Source organism: Diadema antillarum, unplaced genomic scaffold, assembly GCF_040938485.1.
Source record: "Diadema antillarum isolate AM-2024a unplaced genomic scaffold, OU_Dant_1.0 seq00000613_RagTag, whole genome shotgun sequence".
NCBI lineage: Eukaryota > Metazoa > Echinodermata > Echinoidea > Diadematoida > Diadematidae > Diadema > Diadema antillarum.
In genome coordinates this window covers 27216-48839 of record NW_027271538.1, presented here as the reverse complement: position 1 = coordinate 48839, position 21624 = coordinate 27216, and the positions used below count along the sequence as shown (strand labels likewise).

Below are 21624 nucleotides of genomic sequence, written 5' to 3'. Positions count from 1 at the left end.
AACGGTAAGATTCAGCTCCGTACGGTGCTGAAATTAATGTCAGATACTAGTATTTGATTTTGCGTTCGGAAATGAATAAGGATAACATTCGGCTCCGGAAGATGCTGAAATAAAATAATGTCGAATGGTTGCTTTGACTTTCGGTAAGGGATAATGATAACTTTCAACTCCGTACGATGATAAAATAAATGCCGGATATAATATTTGCCTTTACGTTCGAAAGTAAATAACAATAACATTCAGCTCCTGATGATGCTAAAGTAAATGTCGAATGATTACTTTCACGTTCGGAGATGAAAAACAATAATATTCAACTCCGTACGATGATTAAAATGTCGGATGCTTGCTTTTACTTTCGAAAGTAGATAGCAATAACATTCGGCTCCGGAAGATGTTAAAATAAAAATAATGTCATGATGATTGCTTTTACGTTGGAAAGTGAATAGCAGTAATATTCTGCTCCGTACGAAGCTAAGATAACTTTCGGATGTTTGCTTTTAAATTTCGAAATGAATAACAGTAACATTTAGATGCATTCGATGGTAAAATTAACGTTTCATGTTTAATTGCTTTGACGTACGGAATGAATAACAATATAGTATTCAACTCCGTACGATGATAAAATATATGCCGGATGTTTGCTTTTCCGTTCGAAATTAAATAGCAATAACATTCAGCTCCGGAAGATGCTAAAAGAAATGTCGAATGATCCCTTTGACGTTTGGAAATGAATAACAATAATATTCAACTCCGTACGATGATTAAATAGATTACAGCTCGTTATTCCGAAGGTTCGTTGAAGGCTCTTCGGTACGAAGATTCGTTATTCCCAAGGTTCCCGGCGTTGTTCCGAATTTCATTTTCTGATTAACTATTCTTCGGAATAACGAACCTTCGGAATAACGCCACAATTAATGTCCAGATTAAAGAACCCGTTTTCATTTTCGGATTAACGAACCTCTAGGTATCATCCTAGGGAGACTTTGTGTGTTTTGGATTAACGAACCTTCGGAATAGCAAACCATCGGAATAACGAACAGCACCCATAAACTAAATGTCTGATGTTTGCTTTTATGTTCGAAAGTAAATTGCAATAACATTCATAATAATCTATAAGCCTATTTGCTAAATCTTAGAACTCAGAATAACAGTAAGATGATTGAATGTTCTATTCATTTATTTTCGACATGACGCACTTCAGTAATATTTGATATTTGTTTTTCTTTGTAGTAGGACCGATGTAGTTTTTCTTAAGTTTTTCTTGATTTTTTTTTTCGGGCCACCAGAAAGTTAGTGTGGAGCCCTGATCAAGGTCATTGGCATGTTAGCCCGATCGGACGCCGTGTTTTTACCAAAGAGTATAGAAGCGCACGAATGTGATTTTTACTACGACTGGGCTGTGTATAGTTATGCCACTTGATAAATGTTGATGTACAGCGAGAGTTATCAACATTTAAATTATGTAGGAAGCGTGATCGTTCGTATTTTGTCATGAGGGTATTTAAAATTCAGATAAACATCTCATTTCTCCCATGCCGTGTGGCGGAATCCGAATGACTGTCACAAACTACATTCGAGTAAACCTCTATCAATGTACCCTACCACGCCACACTACATACATTGTAGCTAACACGAGTCCATGAGAGTAATGCGTTGCCATGCATCCACGTGCGTCCGCACTACCAGTGAGCGGTCAGTGCAGGTGCGCAGAGCACTTGTACAAAGTGATGCGTGCACCTGATACTCTGGCGTGAACCATGCAGGGCCGTATAAAGAGAGTGGCCATCTCGCTTTTTGGCTTATGTGTTTTGAAGCCTGTGATTGGTCAAAAGCTGGTCCCATGATCTACAGGCGCCATGTCGTTACTAAAGTGCGCTCATAATGCAGTGCCCACTGTTTACGACCACAGAACTCTGTGTTTACGACCCCTTTGGCTTGGTTATTTTGTTACGTCTGAGCGTACACGCTAACCCTGTTACGTGTAATACGCGCGGTAACGACATGGCGTCCAAATTAGCAGTTGGCCAGACTCTCTTTATATACGGCACTGGCGTGAACCTTAAACTCCTTCCACATGGATGAGAAGACCGGACAAGATCGACGCGACGGGTACAAGTGTCGATCACAAATCAATTAAAAGATGACTAGTATTCACACTGATTATGCCTGCATGGATAAGAATTTCAGCACAGCCTTTTTATTCACTTCCAATATGGGGTCTGTAGGCCTATATATTTCCGAAGTATACTTTCTCTCATGAGTCGATGGAATACTAGTACAAACTTACATGTATTCGTTTCTCTTGTCAGGCACAAAGAGAAAGAGGGAGAGAGAGGGGGGTGGGAAACAAACAATCAGAATACTGTTAGCGTTCGTTTAATATTGTACATTGTAGTTTAATACATTCTTAACTTGAAGCTATAATTTCTCGAATATTAATTCATTGCCTTTCCCACGGCCCTCAGAAACTAAAGTTCATGAACTTGCGGTGTGTCTTGTTTATCATGTTTGGCACGTAAGGAATGCGCGCATACTACTAGACAGGGCGTGTATTCTTCTGCCATTTCTTTCTTCGAAGTCTGAAATGTAATAACCGTCGAGTAGGTTTATTTCATGTGCTTCACATGTTAATCATGATGCATGCATGCCTGAGAGCGTTCGTTCGTCGTGAACCTTCGAACTTGCTCTATACTCAGACAATAATTTCGGGAATTTCCAAGGCAACTGAGTAATATTTCTTTTTTAAAACCATTAATAAGAACAAATGTAACCTGCTAATTGCTTATCGATAAATCGATAAAGTTAAAACTATCGTTCTTGTGCCTCACAGTGGTGTGGAGCGTATGCCGTTGAAACGTTCTTTTTAATGATGGAATAAAAAACAAGAACGCAGTTTGGTCGACCGTTCACAAGTCACCGCGGGGCAGCAAGATTTCTTGGGTTTAGCATGCTGTTCGCGCCAATATTTGTGTCTTGTGTCTTTCTTACGTGCGAAAAAGTTTGCTAGCGGATTACAAATCTCCCGAGTTTTGTAACCTGCTAATTTGTATGCGTGTATAAGAAGACATTGTAGGCTTCCTGCCAACCTCTTCAGAATATTAAACATCGTTAGAAAATATTTCAAATATTCCACCAAGTGTCTATACCAGATTGTTGTATTTCATTTCTAAAAATGCAAAAGCTCCCCCGTGTGAGAGGGGGACACCCCCTTCTCCACACATTACTAGTATAGACTTCTCTTCACTCACATAAAGTTGGTTACAGTGAAAGACGCACACGTCCATCAGAAGATGGTTGTAGCCATTCTCATTGTTCCCCGATCGATCAGTACACATTTTCTTTTTCTTGTTTTTTTTTTGTTGAAAAAGAATAAAAATATTGTAACAAAGTGTGAATTAGATCGTTGAAATTCAGATCTCGATACAAACTTTCCTCGCACCTTTAATCATCATCTATAAAGTTCTTACACAGTGACAGACGCGCACGGGACTCACGAGGTGACAGAAAAATCACGATTTTATAGCCATGCCCACTGTCCCAGAGTATTAAATTTCTTACATTTTCTTTAAAAAAAATGTGTACATGATGAATTCCATAAAAATGGTGTTGAATATCATATCTAAAAATACAAATGCACCCGTGATGGTCTGTCACAAGCTCTGTGCTCTCTATTATGCTCCAGCTCTCCCTCGATTACGTGCTCTTCCCCTCCCGCACACGTAAATATGGATATAGTGCCTATACCTGTTACATGTATCTTTGGACACTGTTCCATACGAGGGTATGATTAACCCCCCCCCCCCCCCCCCCCCCAAAAAAAAAAAAAAATGCAATCGTTACATGGAGTTTCCGCCAGATGTTGCTTACGCTATATGAATAAAAAACCGCGTAGATAAGTAACAATTACCATAGGTACTCTCTTAAATTAAGCTCTTACCATAGAGGTCACATCAGTCGGGTCACTAATAAAAAGAACTGTTCATAGATAATCATATAGGGGCCAACCCCGATTTGTAAAGCCTGATGTTCTTTTTTTCTATTTTGTTTGCATTTAATTTTACAAACGTATACAAACTGTTTCTTGACATAAAAGCCAAGGTGCTCCCTGCCCCATCGTAGGTTGTTTAACAATGACCCGGATATTCATTAACTCCTTGCGGCTGGAAGCTTTTGTGCTTGATGATGATATCAAAAGGTGGAACGGCATTGAGTCGCTGAGCTGCGCATGCATGACCAACGATGACCGAGCTGTGCCGATATAATGGGTCGGTTTGGAGATGGATCTTTTCCACCTCCCTGGTTCGATGTAGAAGGTAACATGGACATTATAGTGCACTTCGTCGTCAGAAAACGACTAACAGTTATTTACTGTTGATCACCAAATCCTCGAAGTAGTATTCAGAGTAATTTCACAGTTCAAAATTTAACTCCCTTTAATCTCGTAAGCAGTTTATTACATGCAATTCGGTAAAACGTGAGATCGTATGGGTTTTGCATTGTCATGATCATGTTGTTTATATTACTCGAAAATATCAATAAATGAAATTCTTGCCTCGTATTGTTTTCATTACAACCGATTGAAAATTTGTTTTATATCGACGTAAACTGTGAATTCGTGAATACAAATGAAAATTACTTGACTGGACATGCATGGGCACTTAAAATCTGATCTATCCACAAAGAATATACATGAAGATTATCCCGTATTAATTCTATCAAATTTTGTTAAGGACAGAATTGCATTATTGTTGATAACGGAATTCATGATGCCGTAATTACGATAATTTACCTTGCACTGAATCGTAATATTGCTGTTAATGATACGGAATGTTGCTATAATCAGAATAACGAGTGCCGCTTAGTTATTTCCGCGTGCAGTATATGTCGTATATGTTGTTTGTAACAATACTCCGTCATATTTTGAACGGGCCAAGACACAATCACTCGCCCTGCGTATTATACTGTACATAATTATGACATAGTTCACGATATCCCGCTCGATAAAATGATTGGATGAAATGAGCGGCAACTTCTTAGCACTTCTGATTCTTGAGCAGATATATAATTTTCTTTAAGAGAATATCCATATCAGCGTTTTAAGCTTCATGATTTAAACTACGGAAATTGTTCTGTCTGTAGGCTGTGTTATCAACAAGGTTCTATATCTGAAAGAGAAATTGCAAGAGACTTTCAGTTTGCCACTGCTCTGCGTGGAAGTTTCGTCCGCATTTGCACGCTGTCAGGGGCCGAATATATCACTGTCATTATCGTAACACCTCGTCTTCATCATTATCACAAGCGCCCTCGATCCATCATTATCATCATCAAAAGCATTAAAAAAAAATTTCAACGTCATAGGGCTCGACACTAACGGTGGCCCGGGGCCACCAAAAACACACGTCGGGCCCCTAAAATTTCAGAAATTAAGATTTTGGTGGCCCGATCGGGCCACTAAAAAAAGTCGGATGTTTGCCTATACTTTTGAAAATGAACAGCGGTAACAATCAGCTCCGTAAGATGCTAAAAAAAAAAAAAAATGTCAGATGTTTGCTTTTAACTTTGGAAATGAATAACGGGAATATTCGACTCCGTATGATACTAAAACAAATGTTGGATGTTTGCTTATACTTTTTGAAATGAATAACGGTAAGATTCGGCCCCGTACGGTGCTAACATTAATGTCAGATATTTGATTTTGCGTTCGGAAATGAAAAGGATTCTTAACATTCGGCTTCGGAAGATGCTGAAATAAATGTTGAATGTTTGCGTTGCCGTTCGGAAATAAATAAGAATGATATTCAACTCCGGATACGATGATGAAATAGATGCCGGATGTTTGCTTTTATACGTTCGAAAGTAAATAGCAATAACATTCAGCTCCGGAAGAAGCTAAAGTAAATGTCGAATGATCCCTTTGACGTTCGGAAATGAATGACAATAATATTAAACTCCGTATGATGATAAAATAAATGCCGGATGCTTGCTTCTACGTTCGAAAGTAAATAGCAATAACATTCAGCTCCGGAAGATGCTAGAATAAATATCGAAAGATCCCTTTAACGTTCGGAAATGCATACCAATAATATTCAACTCCGTACAATGATTAAATAAATGTCGGGTGTTTGCTTTTACTTTCGAAAGTAAAGAGCAATAACATTCGCTCCGGAAGATGCCAAAATAAATATCAGATGATTGCTTTTAGGCCTACATTCGTTTGGAAGTGAATAGCAGTAACATTCTGCAACATACGATGCTAAAATAAATGTCAGTATTTTGCTATAGCATTTCGAAATGAATAACAGTAACATTCAGTTGCGTTGCATGGGAAAATAATGTCTGATGTCTGCTTTGACGTTCAAAAATGAAAACAGTAACATTCGGCTCCGTATATACGATGCTAAACAATTGTCACATTATTCATTTCACTTTCGGAAGTGGACAGCAATAGCATTCGGCTCCATGCGATAATGAAATAAATGTTGGATGTTGACTCTTAAATCTGGAAATGAATAACGGTAATATTCTGCTCCGTACGATGCTAAAATAAATAACACATTGTTGTTTTTACATTTGGAAATGATTAACGGTATCTATCGGCTCAGTTAGGTGCTAACATAAATAGCGGATGTTTACTTTCACGTTCGGAAATGAATAGGGCCTAAGGATAATATTCAGCTCCGTAAGATGCTAAAATGAATGTCGGTTCTTTGCTTTTACATTTGAAAATGATTAACGGCAACATTCGGCTCCGTAAGGTGCTTAAATAATAGTAAAATTGGATGATTGCTTTTAATACAATTTTGTTTGTTTTAGGCTTTCAATACCGATGTAGAAATAAGGACGATACGATAAAATTAGAAGCTGAATGAATATTAAACGACATGTCTCACGTCCCGCTCAGGCATCTTGCACTTCTTTAATTTATGGTCTTGGTAAACACGACACGTGGTACGCGCCTGCCGCGATATAACGCATTGAAGAACCTGCATGGTAACGTACATAAACACGCATGCGATTTGTCGTAATTAATGTGGTAGCGAACGCAGGGATTTACGAAGACGAATACACATGCTTCGTTGCATGTCTTTTCATGCTATTCTAGGTGCTCGCGTCGATCGACGAAACCATACTATACTGTTACAAACGACATGAACAATGCAAGTGGAGCTTCGTTTGTTGTATCGAAATGGATAAACAAGGTGCTGGAACCAAGATTATCAGCGGATTATCAAACTTTGCAACGCTCCAGAAGCACTGAAACAGCATGATTTGATCGTTCTTCGGCCGTGAACTAGTAGTGAAAAAGTCGTGGTTTTGGAGCCCAAGAGCTGCGGACAAAAGCCGATGTAACAATCGGCGGATTATCACCATGAATAGCATGTGTCTTTTGTTCGATTTTCACGCTGCATAACAAAAGAGTCACTCTAGCTGGCGAGGGGGCGAGGCAGGATGTCGGTGACTGTTCTGCCCGAAAAGCACGACTTTTTCACGACGTAACAACTACTAATCCACGGTAATATCACATCGATTCCAGCACATTTTCACAACTCGTTCACCACCTAATCACAACGCAATCACGGCAAAACCACGGGGACAATATGTAAGTGCAAAAGCACGACTTTTGCACGACTAAATCACAACGAAACCACAAGTAAAGGATGGCGTTTTCACTGTCAAAGCATCGCGAATAGTGTTGGTAGTGTAATGCCAACCTTTGCTGAGTTAAAGGGAAAGATCAGTCTCTAGCTGGTGGTTTGCCTTTGAGATGAAATCCTCATTCAAATATGAATCAAAGTGAATCTACAATGTAATAAAATCTGCAGTTTAAAGCAAAAAAAAAGATCAGATTTCTAGATCCCATTAACACACACATACACACACACACACACACACACACACACACAAATCAGTTGAAATATGACAAGCCATTTAATCTTTAACGTTCTCTCACTCTTGCAATACAAATTACCATTTTGATATGGTCCTTCTAAGGGGGTCAGTCAAACTACTTTTGCATGATGATAAATATAGTGATGAGAATCATTGATATAGAGCTGAGATTTTTTAGTCATATTTGACTGATTATTGTAAGGCAATCTTTTTGAGTTTTGGGAAATATTTTATCAAAACACTGGACTTCATTGACTATCAAATCTACTATCTACTGTATTCTTCTGCTATTTCTTTTCATGACAAATTGATTCAAAATGAAAATAGAAAAATGAAAAAATATGAGAACAGAGATATACCATGAATTCAGTGTATACAGATCTGAAAGTTTATACAACCTTTTTTGTCATGTTTTCTCTCTCCTCTTCAGGATTAAAAAAAGTTGGGGAGAAGCTTGGCCTTCGTCTCCTAGCCCCACGGAAGAAGATCACCGTGCTTCTGATCGGCAACCATTCGGCTGGAAAAAGCTCCTTCGTCAACTGGTAAGATGGGGATCGTTATAGTACAGAAGAGATGATATCACTGTCTTTTGTTATACCCTTGTAGCCTATATGAATGCTGGTTCCAAACAAGATATCCCTGCACAAGGCTTCGGACAGTGGGTTGGAATCGGGTGTTAGCATCATAGTGTAGCAACCGTTGTGGGCTATGTGACGTTGTGTAGATATAGAACCAGTTCCCAATGATGGTGAATGGCTGTGGTGCCACCCTTCGTTGCTAAACTTTGGTCCCCCACGGTCCCCATGGAAAATTCCTCTTGTGATTCCACATTCCCTGCTTTAGAACCAATGGGATATCAATTTCAATTTTGATTTATTTATGTATTCATTAACCTGTTCATGAGGGCAACTTTTCATGCTTAATGTATATTTATTTATTCACTTACAAATACACATTCACTGCACATTAATAATATACAGGTCTAAATAATTGAATACATGTACATGCACACTTGAATTTAAGCTTCTTGCAGCTGAAGACCGTTATTATGCGTTAAGATTTCATGCATTTCATGTTTAAAAAAAAAAAAGCATTGTAGTTCATGAAGAAATGCACTTAAACTATGATCATCCCAATGCATGATTTATGCAATGCAGTAATATGGTATGGTAGGATTGCTTTTAGAACAATGGCAAATTTGAACTGTGCCTTCAATTTCGCTGTGTGCCATCTTTCCCTTTATCTTTGTATATCTGAAGCCATCCCCTGCCGTACATCGACTGCTTCTCCTGCAATGGTTTGCATATAAGATTAGATGAGTCATCGGCAGATATGGAATGACCCGATTTCTCTTTGGAGCCCCCCCCCCCCCCCCCATCTCCCGTTTTCTGCCTACGAGGGCTACAACCTTTAATGAGTTTTGTCCAGCAAACGAGTGACCAGAGAGTCTTGTCTTGTACAAAGAGTGACCGCTGGCAGCAAGCGTTGATTAATAACGTTTGATCTATGCAACCCTCATCACAAACCATATTGCATAACGCTTAAATAGCGTGATGGATTGCAGAGTTATCTCTGATCAATTTTTTTCCCCCTTACCCAAGCATGATAGTTTGATATTTGTAGCAGCCTGGAGTTGGCCTGCAAGCTACAATAGCTAAAAACAGGATGGCCGTGTGAGTTTGAAAATTCTCAAAACTTAATGTCAGGGTGTGTAGCATACAGTTCTGTAACATTTGCTCCTGCGACAATTACTCCCGTGATGTATGTGCAAGCTAAGCCAAACATAAAACCTACCAACAGGCATAATGCTAACCCTAATCCTAATCCTCACATCAAACTAAACCTAAAACCCTATCTCAACCCTAACCCTTACAAGTCCTTGGAGAAAATAAGACCGCAGCAATTGTCGGTGGAGCAAATGTCGTGTCACTGCAGCATACGATGAAAAGACAGGATTTATTCACTTGTGCAAATCACCTACATGCCACTACACACAAGAATCCAATGTTTGTTAACTTTTGAGGATACTGTTATCTTCTCTACACTTGCACGCTGACAATACTCATTTTTTATTAGCCTCGCTGCTTCCGAATCTTCTTCAGGATTATGATTGGCATGTGACGTATATTCCAAAGAAATGTATGAAATGATGCCGTGATAGCAGAATTGCAATTGGGTAATTGCAAAAATGCAAAATATTGGCCAAAAGGGATGTAGACAGTATTGAAATCAAAGAACATGTCTGAACGTGGTTGCAACAAAGTGTTTTATAATAGATTACAAATTGGGTCATAATAGCGTCCATCAATAGACAGCTTGAGTATGAATCACATGCAGATTCGTTGGAAATTCTGCTGTTTGGGCGGGATCGATAATCACATAAGGTTCAACCTATTTGTACCCATAATGCTGAATGGGGAGAACCTTTTTGGAATAAAAGTCTTGTACTATGATCAAAATTATTCTACACCTCTGATCTCAAAATACTCTAAAACAACTCATTGTCCAGGCAAATTGTGGTAGCTCAACCAGTTTTGATAAATACAAGCAAATTCCAGATGGTAGAAGATGAATTGAGCCCCTTTCGAATTGAGCCCCTTTCAGAGCTATGTTTTACCTTTAATAAGAAGTTTGGTCACATTTGAATTTTGATCTCAAAATATTACAGCCCCTGAATAGTGTTGGAGACCAAAATATGATACGTACAGAACACGGTGCATTTGCGATTACCTGGATGTTCAAAGGATTTTGAATGTGGCCAGAAGAAGGCAGATACACATGTGGGATCCTATACCTAGTTTAAGATGACAATGATTCTTGTTTGAATGCTTGATAATCATATCTAGGCTGATGGGAAATGCTGGACCCTTTTTTTTTATTTTTGTAGTCTTGCAACACTTTACCCCAATTCACCAACTGGACTATATTTCTCCTGGTTGCCAGAGAACACAAAATGAAGTATGAAGATACCTTAAAAACAAACAAACAAACAAACAAACAGGCCAATGCTCATCATGTGATACGCCCCTACAGACATGCCTGGAAAGATGTTGTAAATTTGTCACCCACGCAGTTGAGTTTCACTTATTTGGAGGTATTGACATAAAACATTTTTCCTTGAGGTACAATGTAACCATTGGAAATGAATCCCCACACGTGGCTATTCAGAACAACCTCTGGCCCAAATTCATGAAGGTGATACAATTGAAACCATGGACAATTTGTATGGAGCACCAAGTGTCGCATGGCCTATTTGGTTACAAAATCAGTCATTTCATCGACGAAGTGACCATTTCATTGATGAAATGGCTGATTTCGTAGTGAAATAAGCCATGCGACACTTGGCACTCCATACAAATTGTCCATGGTTTAAACTATGGTTTCAATTGTACCACCTTCATGAATTTGGGCCTATGTGTTTAATTTCTATTGAGATGTAATGTTAGCAATGGAAATTCTGCAAGGTTTTAACGACCAAACATCTGTCCAAGATGTCAACTCAAAATGGAGAAGGGACAAGTCGGGTTCCTACAATCTCTTATCCCAAAGATCTGTGCTCATCTCAATGTGGCATCAGCTGTAGTACAATGTCTATTTTGTCAATATTTCAGAAGCAATCCATCTACTTGAACCAGGTGATGGATAGACCCTCTGCTATGAAATCAGGTGTTGTATACACTACTGGTCCAGACTGGGTTTTGTAGGACCCTGTCTGACAATGTCGTCCAGGGTCATTGGACACTAGTCTGGATATTTCGTTTGCATTTGTTGAGGGCTAGGCTTCTGACCACCGTTCCAGAGTGGTGACTGATGGATTTGTGGGCTCCAGAGAAATTAGATCAGTGTATCATGAACGCAGCACCACTTTTTTGTTTGAATATCAAAAGGTGTACCTGGGGGGCGTGGGAGGAGAATAGAAAGCATTCCGTAGATGTCCGTGCACAGCAGGAATGTTTTGTTGCTCCTGTGTGACTAAAAGAAATGCCTTAGAGGTCAGGTTTTTATGTGTAAAAGAAAGACAGTACCATTATCTTCAATAATAAAATGAGATCACCTGATGATAGTGTGCATTCATCATATCTCATGTCCTCCCTGCATTGAAAAGAAGTAGATCATCATTTGCAAACATAGTTTGTTTGTTATTGTTTCTTTGTCACTGACTTCCTTCTACTTCTGCCATTAACGTCCAGTGGCTTGAACCTTCTGAGGCCAAAGACAGATGACCAATAAGGAGGGGAAGGTCAGCAAAGGTCAGTTTGATCTGTGACAAGAGTGTTTGCTGTGGCTAACATACACAAGCCTTGAATCCATCAAGACTGGAATGGTCAAGGATGGACGTGATTCCCAGGTCTTCACTGCCAGGTGACCGCAACTAACATTGGTCAGCAAGGGCTAGTCTTGCCGGCGAGCCCCCTTTTCATCTCCAGAAAGTGGCGTTAAGACCATTTCCTAAGTGACCCCAAGTCGCAGGAAGTGTTCGATACAAGCCAGTTGGAACTTCAGCACATTCTTGATCTACTGGTTATGTTCAATGTTCATTGATAATTTTGGACAAGAATCTGTAAGTAAAACAATATCCTGATGATATTTGGGAAGGGGTCTGTAATTTGCAGAATAAGACCAATGGATATGCTGGTTAGTTACCAATGAGCGTAGATGGCTAGATATAGTGTGTACTGTGCTATACTGCCCAGTGGTCAGTTCATCTAATATGCAGACATGCACGTGCATACGCTTGTGTGCGTTGCCTATGTCTCATAAATATTCTTTACTTTCCCATTGTCTGGCACCCGTAGTTTGAGAGGAGACTGGACATTGGCCTGCTCTCCAGGCAGCAACTGCAACTGGCCACCGGGTGCCGTGGCTGTGTCCGACCATCCGGTTGGTCAGTGGGGCTGGCTTTGTTTGTGTCCCTGGACAAGACTTTATTTGAGCAGGCAAGGCCAGCCGTGGCCTGGCTGTCCATTGGAGCGCAAGGCCAACTCAAGGCCCTCTCAGGTCAAAGCCTTGTTGATGATGATTAGTAGCAAGAGAGAAAAAAAAATGGCAAACTGACCATGTGACCTGGACAGAGGGACCTGATTGGAGGACTTCTTTCATGCGGTTGCCAGCATGGTCGATGTGTGAATAAAGGCGGGAACCTGACTCATTTCTACTCTCTGTTTGTTTCTCTCTCACCATTTCTCCGTCTCTTTTTCTGTCTCCCTCTTCGTATTTCTTTTTTTGGTAACCCTGTCAATTGTGTTCGGTAGCCAGAGCTTGACCAGTATTTCTGTGTGATGCTGCATCTGTGGACAGGGAGCTCTTCTAGCCATTCAGTTGCCTGTGTATCCCTGGCCGGTGCAGCTACCACGTAACTCCCCTCGCCTTTCGTTCAGATTTTTTTTATGCGAATTTGATCTGTTACTACAACCTTGGTGCTTCATTAGGGGGAACATGGATTAACTTGACCTGATACACTAAGAGAGAGAAAAAAAAAAACAAGCTATTTTTTTTCTTGTGATTGCTACTTTCCTTCCTCTTTGCTGGACATAATGGCCCCTTCTTTTTCACCCCCCAATTTGATGATATCTGCCTGCTGTTGTTCGCAAGAGCGCAGACAATTTTTCCTTTTTGAGGCGGCGCCCATTTTGTGAGCGAACGGAGGAGGGTGGTGGATCTTGATCTCCTCAGGAATTTCGGTCAGACTTCGCGGAGGACACCAGACTGGAGGAGAACCTGTGTTGCTACCACAAATATCGTCGTAACCTTGACACAGGATTCATTTAGTCTGGCGTCTTTGTTTCTGAAGGGTTGCCCATTCGCACCCAAATGCCAACACCCTGTGGTTTTCCTTCCAATGATGAAGTGACTCCTGATATATTTCGCCGTGCTGTCAGTGTGCTTCCGTTTGATTATTTTTACAACAATGAGAGGATACTCGTACGGTTCCTGCGAAAGGATTTATTATCTCGTATGAAGCAAACAAGGAGGAGCAGAGTGGCAAGTAGATCATCTACTGTATGATATGTGATATGTCTGACCCAAATTCCTTGTGGTGTTGCCCACCTTTTGCCGGTAATATTGCTCTCTTTTTCAAAACTTTTCTCAGAGAACCTATCACTTTATTCCCAATATTTTTAGCCATTCATTTTCTCTTCTACTTTTCCCTCACTTACATTTAATCCTGAGGCATATTGTTTTGTTTTACTTTGTTTTGCTTTTTTTTTTTGTTGAGGGGGTTCTCTAAAGTCTTGCCATTTATTGGCTCTGAAGTGTGTATGACTCCAATAGCACGATACTCTTGAAGAATGCTGTAGTGGTCACTCTCACGGAAGAAGAAGAACTCGTTTGAATTTTTTGATAAGATGACCAGAGATTGCTGGAACAGCATCATTGATACATACTGATGGATTTAAGGGATGTTTCTTTTGTTCTTGCATTGGTTGAAACCACCCTAAAAAAAAAAAAAAAGTTTCTCTTCTCCATTCCCCGTAGTAGATCTGCTGAATTAATTCGGCCAGTCAGCGCAGGCTGCTCTGAATATCTTTCCAAGATGCCCTGGTCATAATCGTGATTATGGTTTTACAGCATGTCGTTGTGCCGATGGAACTGAATCGCGTTGGCACTGTTCTCAAATGGGGCAACTATAGAGCACACAGCAAAGATAGCATCAAGTTATTATGACATTCTTCACCATTCTGATGGCCTTAATCTCATTGAGAAATATGATTCTTTGCCCCATAATTTACTTGCCCCCAAATTTACTTGCCCAACTTTTAGGGAATGATATTGTGGAATGGCTTGGAAATATCAATTTTAGCGGCTAGAAGATATTTTGGGTCTTTTGGAGAGAGTCTTGGTTTTCTTCTCGTGTACAGCAGGGAAAAATTGGCATTTCATTACCATGGATTATGATTGATTTGTTAAGATATGAAGGTACTTCTTCAGTTCTCTTTGTGTTTTTTAGTTTAGTCAGACCAATGTGCCCTCATTGTTTGTGTTTGCCCATTTGTATCTTCTTCTCTGTACAGGTATGTCGAGGAGCATGTTCAGAGGACAGGTGTGGCCATCGAGACACAAGGGTTCTCCTTCGTCACGAGCGGCCGCAAGCGGGAATCTCTCACGGTGAGTTGTCTTGTTTCCCCCTGTGTGTTCATTTGGTTTCAAAACTTTGATCCAGTGCATGATTCCCTTCAATCATTATTGTGCATCTTCGCTGCTACCTCACCCTCCCCCATTCATAAGCTTAACTCATAGTGCCTGAAAGATGTGCCGTGCTAATGCCCACCTGAAAACTTTTTATGAGAAGATCACCGTCTTTTAGGGACAGAGACAGAAAGATGTAGAGAGAGTCCAACTACTCTAGGTTAGTGTCCACTGCGTTTTTATCTCGGTGGTTTTAGCTGAGAAACAGCTGGGTTGTCCTCTGGAACATCTACATTGATTACATAGAATTAAAGTGGACTTTCTGTGATCAGTGGTGATTGAATACAGTTCTTTCTGCATCATGATGGGATTGTTCTGAAAAAGCAGTGAATATGTTTTAGTTCTTTCTCATTTACGGCTGTCCGTGTTGGTAAGATCTTGCATCTGCAAACTTCATGGTTCCTAGGGTAAGATACCTTGAAGGGAGGGTTTGACGGATTTGCTAGCAAGCCGATAACAAACAGGAGGAGACTTTTTAACAGATTATGCTGAGAATGACACAACTGATGTGCGATTTTTAGGTGCCCGGGAAATGAAGAGTTTTACTATTATCCTCTGAAAGATATTTTAAGAACGTGGTCAATTGTATTCTGAGAAGCAACAGTGGTCTTTAGGAGATATGCTGCTTCCGGCTAGGTACTCTTTTCAAAGGGTTATGAAATTTCCGATATATGTGGCGCATCCTGCTTCGACCACACCCTGATTCAGGCAAAACATGCGGCAGACACAAAAGTGTGCCATGGCGGGGAGGGAAAAGCCAGATGACCACGGCTGACCAGCCGTGGATGTGACCACTGATGCGGTCATCCCATTGGTCATTTCAGCATGGTGCAGCTCATCTCTCTTCCCGTCTCCGCATTCTCCCTGCACTCTCTGCCCAGTGCCAAGGTGCACTGCGCACGGCCAGAGCAGCAAGCTTGACCACTGGCGATTGTCCAGTGATATAGGGGTCAACTCAACCAGTCCAGCCATCGACGTTGGCCGTGGGGGGCAACCATGCTGGGTCGGCGAGCTCCGCCCCTTTGCCGTGTTGATTGACGGGAGGGTTGTCGGACACAATAGGTGCTGAAATATTACCAATAATTGGGCATCCTTTGTGCCCTCCTTTTCTTGCTGAAGGTTGCCCGACATTTCTCTGCTTTGATGGTTTGGGCTTTGTCTCTACATTCCCTTGGTGGTTTTTCCTTAAGTTTTCCCCCCTAGAAATGGGGGAGGGGGGTGGGAATTCAAGCATCCTTATCCGTTTAGCTCATGTTCAGCTCAAAACGACCTATATGGTTCCTTTGTATAAGTATTTATATGGTCTGTTTACATTTCCCATCTGTTGTATAGATCATCTTTGCATATGTACATGTGTATGCTCAAGTAGTTTGATAGGAAAACAAATAGAAGATAGTGTTATCAGCAAAATTATGCCTCTGGGTACTAAAGAATTACAAGCAGTAAAGCTGATACGAGCAATATTTTTTTTTTATCTTTCAATTTTTATTAAACAACATCAAACAAAATTACAGAGATCAAAAACATGATTATACAAATAGAAATAAACTATTTTATTGCAGTGCATGCCAGTGAAGTGGTTTTATGAACATTTTTGCATGTATTAACGTGCGGCAAAGTAATTGATGTGTGGCAAAGTAATGTCTGCCGATGCAACAAAGCATGAAAATTGATACAGAGCCTCTTTTTTGACCTACAAAACCTACAATCAAGACACAAGAAAAAAAAAATGAAGAACAGGTTACTTCCTCAGGCTGAGTCAGTTTTTCTTCAAATGACATTTTTTTTTATTTTTTTTTTAATGGAGACTTGTTTTATCTTCCTTTTTAAGCATCTGCAATTTCTTTTCATTTTGTGTGGTATAGAACAAAGTGCCATTTTTTTTTTGGGGGGGGGGAGGGGGGGAGCTGAAAATCTAGTATTCTTAGTTATGTTTTGTTTTCTGTAACCTTCAACCTTTCATTTGTTTGTTAAGACCCAATTATTCAAGCCAACAGCAAACTTTTGTTTGTTGATATGGTTTTCATCAAGGCTCACTTAATATTCATGAGCAAATAATCAATCCATATGCAAACACTTCTAGTGATCAGATTTCTGAATATCTGGCAAGTGAGGCATTCATGATTTTATTTCAATTTGTGGCATTTTGAATGAATTATTACCATTCTACTATTAGAACCAAACAAACTCTAGCATTCTCAGTTATATTTCCTTGTACAATTTTTCTCGAAGATGACACCTTTTGTGTTCTTAGAGTGCTGATTGGCACAGAAAACCCCATAGCACTGTACACGCTGTCCAATGTCTCTGATAATGGCACGGAAAGGGTTAATAGGCCTAACTAATGGCCTTTTTGGTGCAATTCAGATTTAAATACGATGATGAAGGATACAGTACGTGTTTGCATCGCACCATTGAGAAGGTAATGAAGTGAAGGAGAAAATGTTTCTGTTACAGATCATAGCATTGCAATTGATTTAATTTTTAAAAATGCAAGGTTGAACTTTAAGGCCCGAATTCACGAAGGTGGTACAAATGAAACCATGGTTTAAACCTTGGACAAAAACCATGGAGCGCCAAGTGTCGCACGGAATATTTCGTTATGAAATTGGTCATTTCGTTGACAAAATGACCATTTCCTTAACGAAATTATCATTTTGTGGACAAAATGTTCATTTAGTTACAAAATGTTGTCATTTTGTTACAAAATAAACATTTCATCGACAAAATGACTGATTTCGTAACGAAATATTCCATGCGACACTCGGTGCTCCATGGTTTTTGTCCATGGTTTAAACCATGGTTTCATTTGTACCACCTTCGTGAATTCGGGCCTAAATGGTTCTGGGAAAAACAAAATTCATTTAAGAAAGAAGGGAACACCCTCTCTCACAAGAAGAAAAAAAAAATGAATGTGCAATTTTTGTGTGTTTCTTTCATTCCAAGAGCCCAGTTCATTGACTAGAAGACACATTAAAAAGAAATGAAATAAAAAGAAGTCATTGAAGAACCACACATACACACATATGTATACTCACAGACATGCAAGTCCCACATACAGATATTCATGTAGGTACTTATTGAACATCAGCAAGGCTATTGTATTGTGGTTTCATGCCATTGAAAATTAGATTGTAATTGCCCATAAAACATTTCAAACTACATGCACAGTATAAGCTATTTTTCAAACTATACACCCACTTCTTTTTATCACCAGAATCATTATAGGCATTTGCCTCTTGTAGTTGATTTGGATTAGAATATGAAGATTATTTGCTCTCTGAATAAATTCTGCTACGATAATCAAGAGTGGACTAAAAAGGCAGCCAAGAATTATGATAGATGTAATCATTTGGTGCAAAATGACCTCTCTGCTTTGAATGAATTGTAGGTTGTACAAATTTATCTGGCATGAACCCCCCCCCCCCCCTATACACACAAAATTATACCTACATTGTATATATGTATAGATTATTTTTCTGGAAAGCTCCATTCAAGTTATCAGTGCTAAATTTTTCAGAATCCTCAGTAACAAAGGAATCCAGTCTAAAGATTTTTTTTTTTTTTCGATGACACTCCTAAATCTATTACCCATTTACCTTGTAAAGATTATTTCAGAGCCTCATTATCTTTTTCCCCTTTATTCTTTCCGTATCGTAATTTGTTTGAAACCCCAAGGATGTTGCACTCTTGGCCGTAACCTTCTTCTTCTTTTTTTTCCTTTTTTTTTACCGCTGCCCAGTTGGGCAAGCAGATTTTCAAATTGTAACAGAAAACTTGCCCGAACATTAATTTTATTTGCCCCAAAAGAAAGTCCCAAAATATAGGGAAATTATGTAGAAAATCATTTGTGGGCTTGATAAAACACAATCATTTGAGTAATCAGCACTTGTTGATTCACACGCTCAAACACCAGGAATAACATCGATTGAGTGTTGGTATTGCATTGCACCTTCTTCACTTAAAGCCTTACAATCGTGGCGAGTGGTTTGTGCGGTACGGAGACGAACGCAACACACTGCCTCCCCCCATTCTGTATCAATGTCGTGACACCGAATGAGAATAGCGTTGGCTCAATGGGTCAGCGAACAACACTGGGTCTCAGAATCACCTGACCCAAAATGGCTGTCCGAGCCACGTGAGCTTCTGAATGGACGCACACTCACAGTGCGCATGCGCATGAAGAGAGGCCAAAAGAGCCACGCGTCTTCTGGCCTCTCTCCTCCAATCACTGCAACTCACGGTCACAATGTTTGTGTACAAGTATGATGCGTACACACACACACACACACGCACACACGTGTCTCAGTGGCAGCATTGTCCCACACATTTATGGATGTAGCACTGCAGTCTGGCATTGCACAATTGCATGCACAAACTTCGTTCGTTCGGGAGTTTACGAAATAACGTACCATTAGGGGTTACGATCGTGCGACTTTAAGTGTTGGAAAGTCGCTGAAATGAAATCAAAGTGCGTTGCATCACTAAACAGTCATTATCTTTGGTCTTCTGTATGGTTGACTTCTCAGTGTCATGGGTTTGAGGGGGGGGGGGAGTGAAAAAACGTTTACTTCAAAATTAATTGCTTGTTAATGTCCATGAAAAAAAAAAAACACTTGGCCGACTTTGGTTTTCACTTGCCTGACTTTGGTTTTCACTTGCCCAAGGTGGGAAATCAGGCTAGTGCTTATGTAGCATGCTGTAGAGATGCCAACAGGAGGGGGGGGGGGTTAATTATGCCATCCCGCCCCAACCAAACCACCCACTGCTTGTGATAGCACCACAGCAATAATTATCACGATCATTGCGAGTGAAATGGTTTTAGATTTGACATCATTGCCCTCTGCTATCATAATTATGACAAGCGTAAATAAATGATTTGGGATTTTTTTTTGTTTCATTTAGTGTAAGGTAGATTACAATTTCGTAGTTTCACGTCTGATAACTGCATAGTTTAATCAATGTCTGTCTCATTGAAAAAAAAAAAGGAAAAGTAACTGAGTGGTCTATCTGCTGGCTTCTTTTTCCGGCTTCTGCAATATCATTCCTGCCTTTGATATGAATGGTGTCATCTTAGTCCCAATGTAATGTCGTCGCATTGGCAGAACAACTTCATAACGATGGATGGAAGAATATTGTAGGCAGCCATGTTGAGGGGGTATGTAAGGCCGTTAGCTGTAAGGCTATTGTTGTCTGACCTTCGCCATTATGTGCAGTTGACTGTCCATGCAAGCCTGCACGGACGCACACGAACGACTAGACAGTAGCGAGCTCGAACCAGAAAAACTGAACGATAGAGGTCGGCCTCGCTGCTAGGCCAGCAGAGCCAGCCAGACCGCCCATATTAGTGTAATGCAAACTGTGGCCCAAGGTTGTCTGGACTGGCCAGACAGACATGGACAGACTGGACACTGGAAGAGGGGACAGTGCATGCTGGCCACATGAGGCATATAATGCACAGCTGCTGGACTTTGCCATACAGACTGGACGCGTCCATTTCGTCCATTCCGGCCAAGGCTAGGGAAGGTAGGAACTTATTCCGTGAGCGCAGTGGAAAATCAGTTCAGAGTCTTCGCAAATAGATAGGCCTACCTTTAAATGGAAAGAGAAAAAACGATGTTGGCAGAGTATTTTCAAAATATGTACTCTTTTCTTTTTTTCCTTTTTTAAAAAGAATTTTAACGTATTTGTTGCAACAAGTGTTGGTCCAAAGCTTTAGGCCTACTTGTGAAAGGAAGACATGATTGAATAGAGATAGTTTTGCTTGTAGGAGGAGTCTTAAGGTTATACAAACAGGCGTGTAGCTTGGATGATACTTACAGTTTATACATTGCGTACAGAGAGCCACTGACATAAATTTTGGCATTTCTGACAATGAGGCGATTCTTGCAAGTTTGAAAAATGCTATACTCACACACTGACAAGTGTATAGGTGTTGTCTACACCTGATTGATTGTGAACAAATGCGTACAAATGTTTGCTGAAGTTTTGTCATGCGACAAACCAAAGTAGAAGCTCATGAACTGTATCCTTATTTTTTTTTCTGCAGTTTTAGGGGGTAGGGCCTATAACCTTCATCATACTGTGATAGTGGTTATGATTGCTGGCTGTATTGTTGTGATTTTAGTTATTTGTACCCTGTCTGGCAAATCTCTCTTTATACATTGCATGGAAGAACAAGTCATACAAATTACATTCAGACACATGGTATTTATCAAGTGGTAGCTTTTGAGCATCTTATCTCCGAGAGTATATGAGCTGTGAGCAGGGAAAAACAGATGGAAGTTCACACTGACCTTTTAGGCTTCACCTAAAAGCTTGCAGTCTGTCACAGTTTGGCACCATATTCATCACTTGTTGTGGCGGTAATGGAAAACAAGCAATACGCTTAGATTGTAGTATGTTCTCTCTTTAGATTCTGCATCCCCTACTGAAGAAAAAAAGAAAAAGATATGAGAAGAGTGACACCCAAAAAGGGTTTAAATATCCTTTGTCATTGGACAGACAATTTGGTATGAGGCTTCAGCCCACCCACACGCAATGACA

The 21624-nt window shown here is 40.1% G+C and overlaps 1 protein-coding gene across 1 annotated transcript in view; it reads left to right on the top strand.

Annotated features, from left to right (window-relative positions):
- Nucleotides 1-21624, top strand: part of LOC139735952 (uncharacterized) — a gene marked incomplete at its 3' end in the record, with an annotated part of 140507 nt that overhangs the window by 92314 nt on the left and 26569 nt on the right. The window contains exons 3-4 of the mRNA XM_071646705.1: nucleotides 8321-8432; nucleotides 14904-14997. Of these exons, the coding sequence (XP_071502806.1) occupies nucleotides 8321-8432; nucleotides 14904-14997 (206 nt within the window). The remainder of the gene's footprint in view (nucleotides 1-8320; nucleotides 8433-14903; nucleotides 14998-21624) is intronic.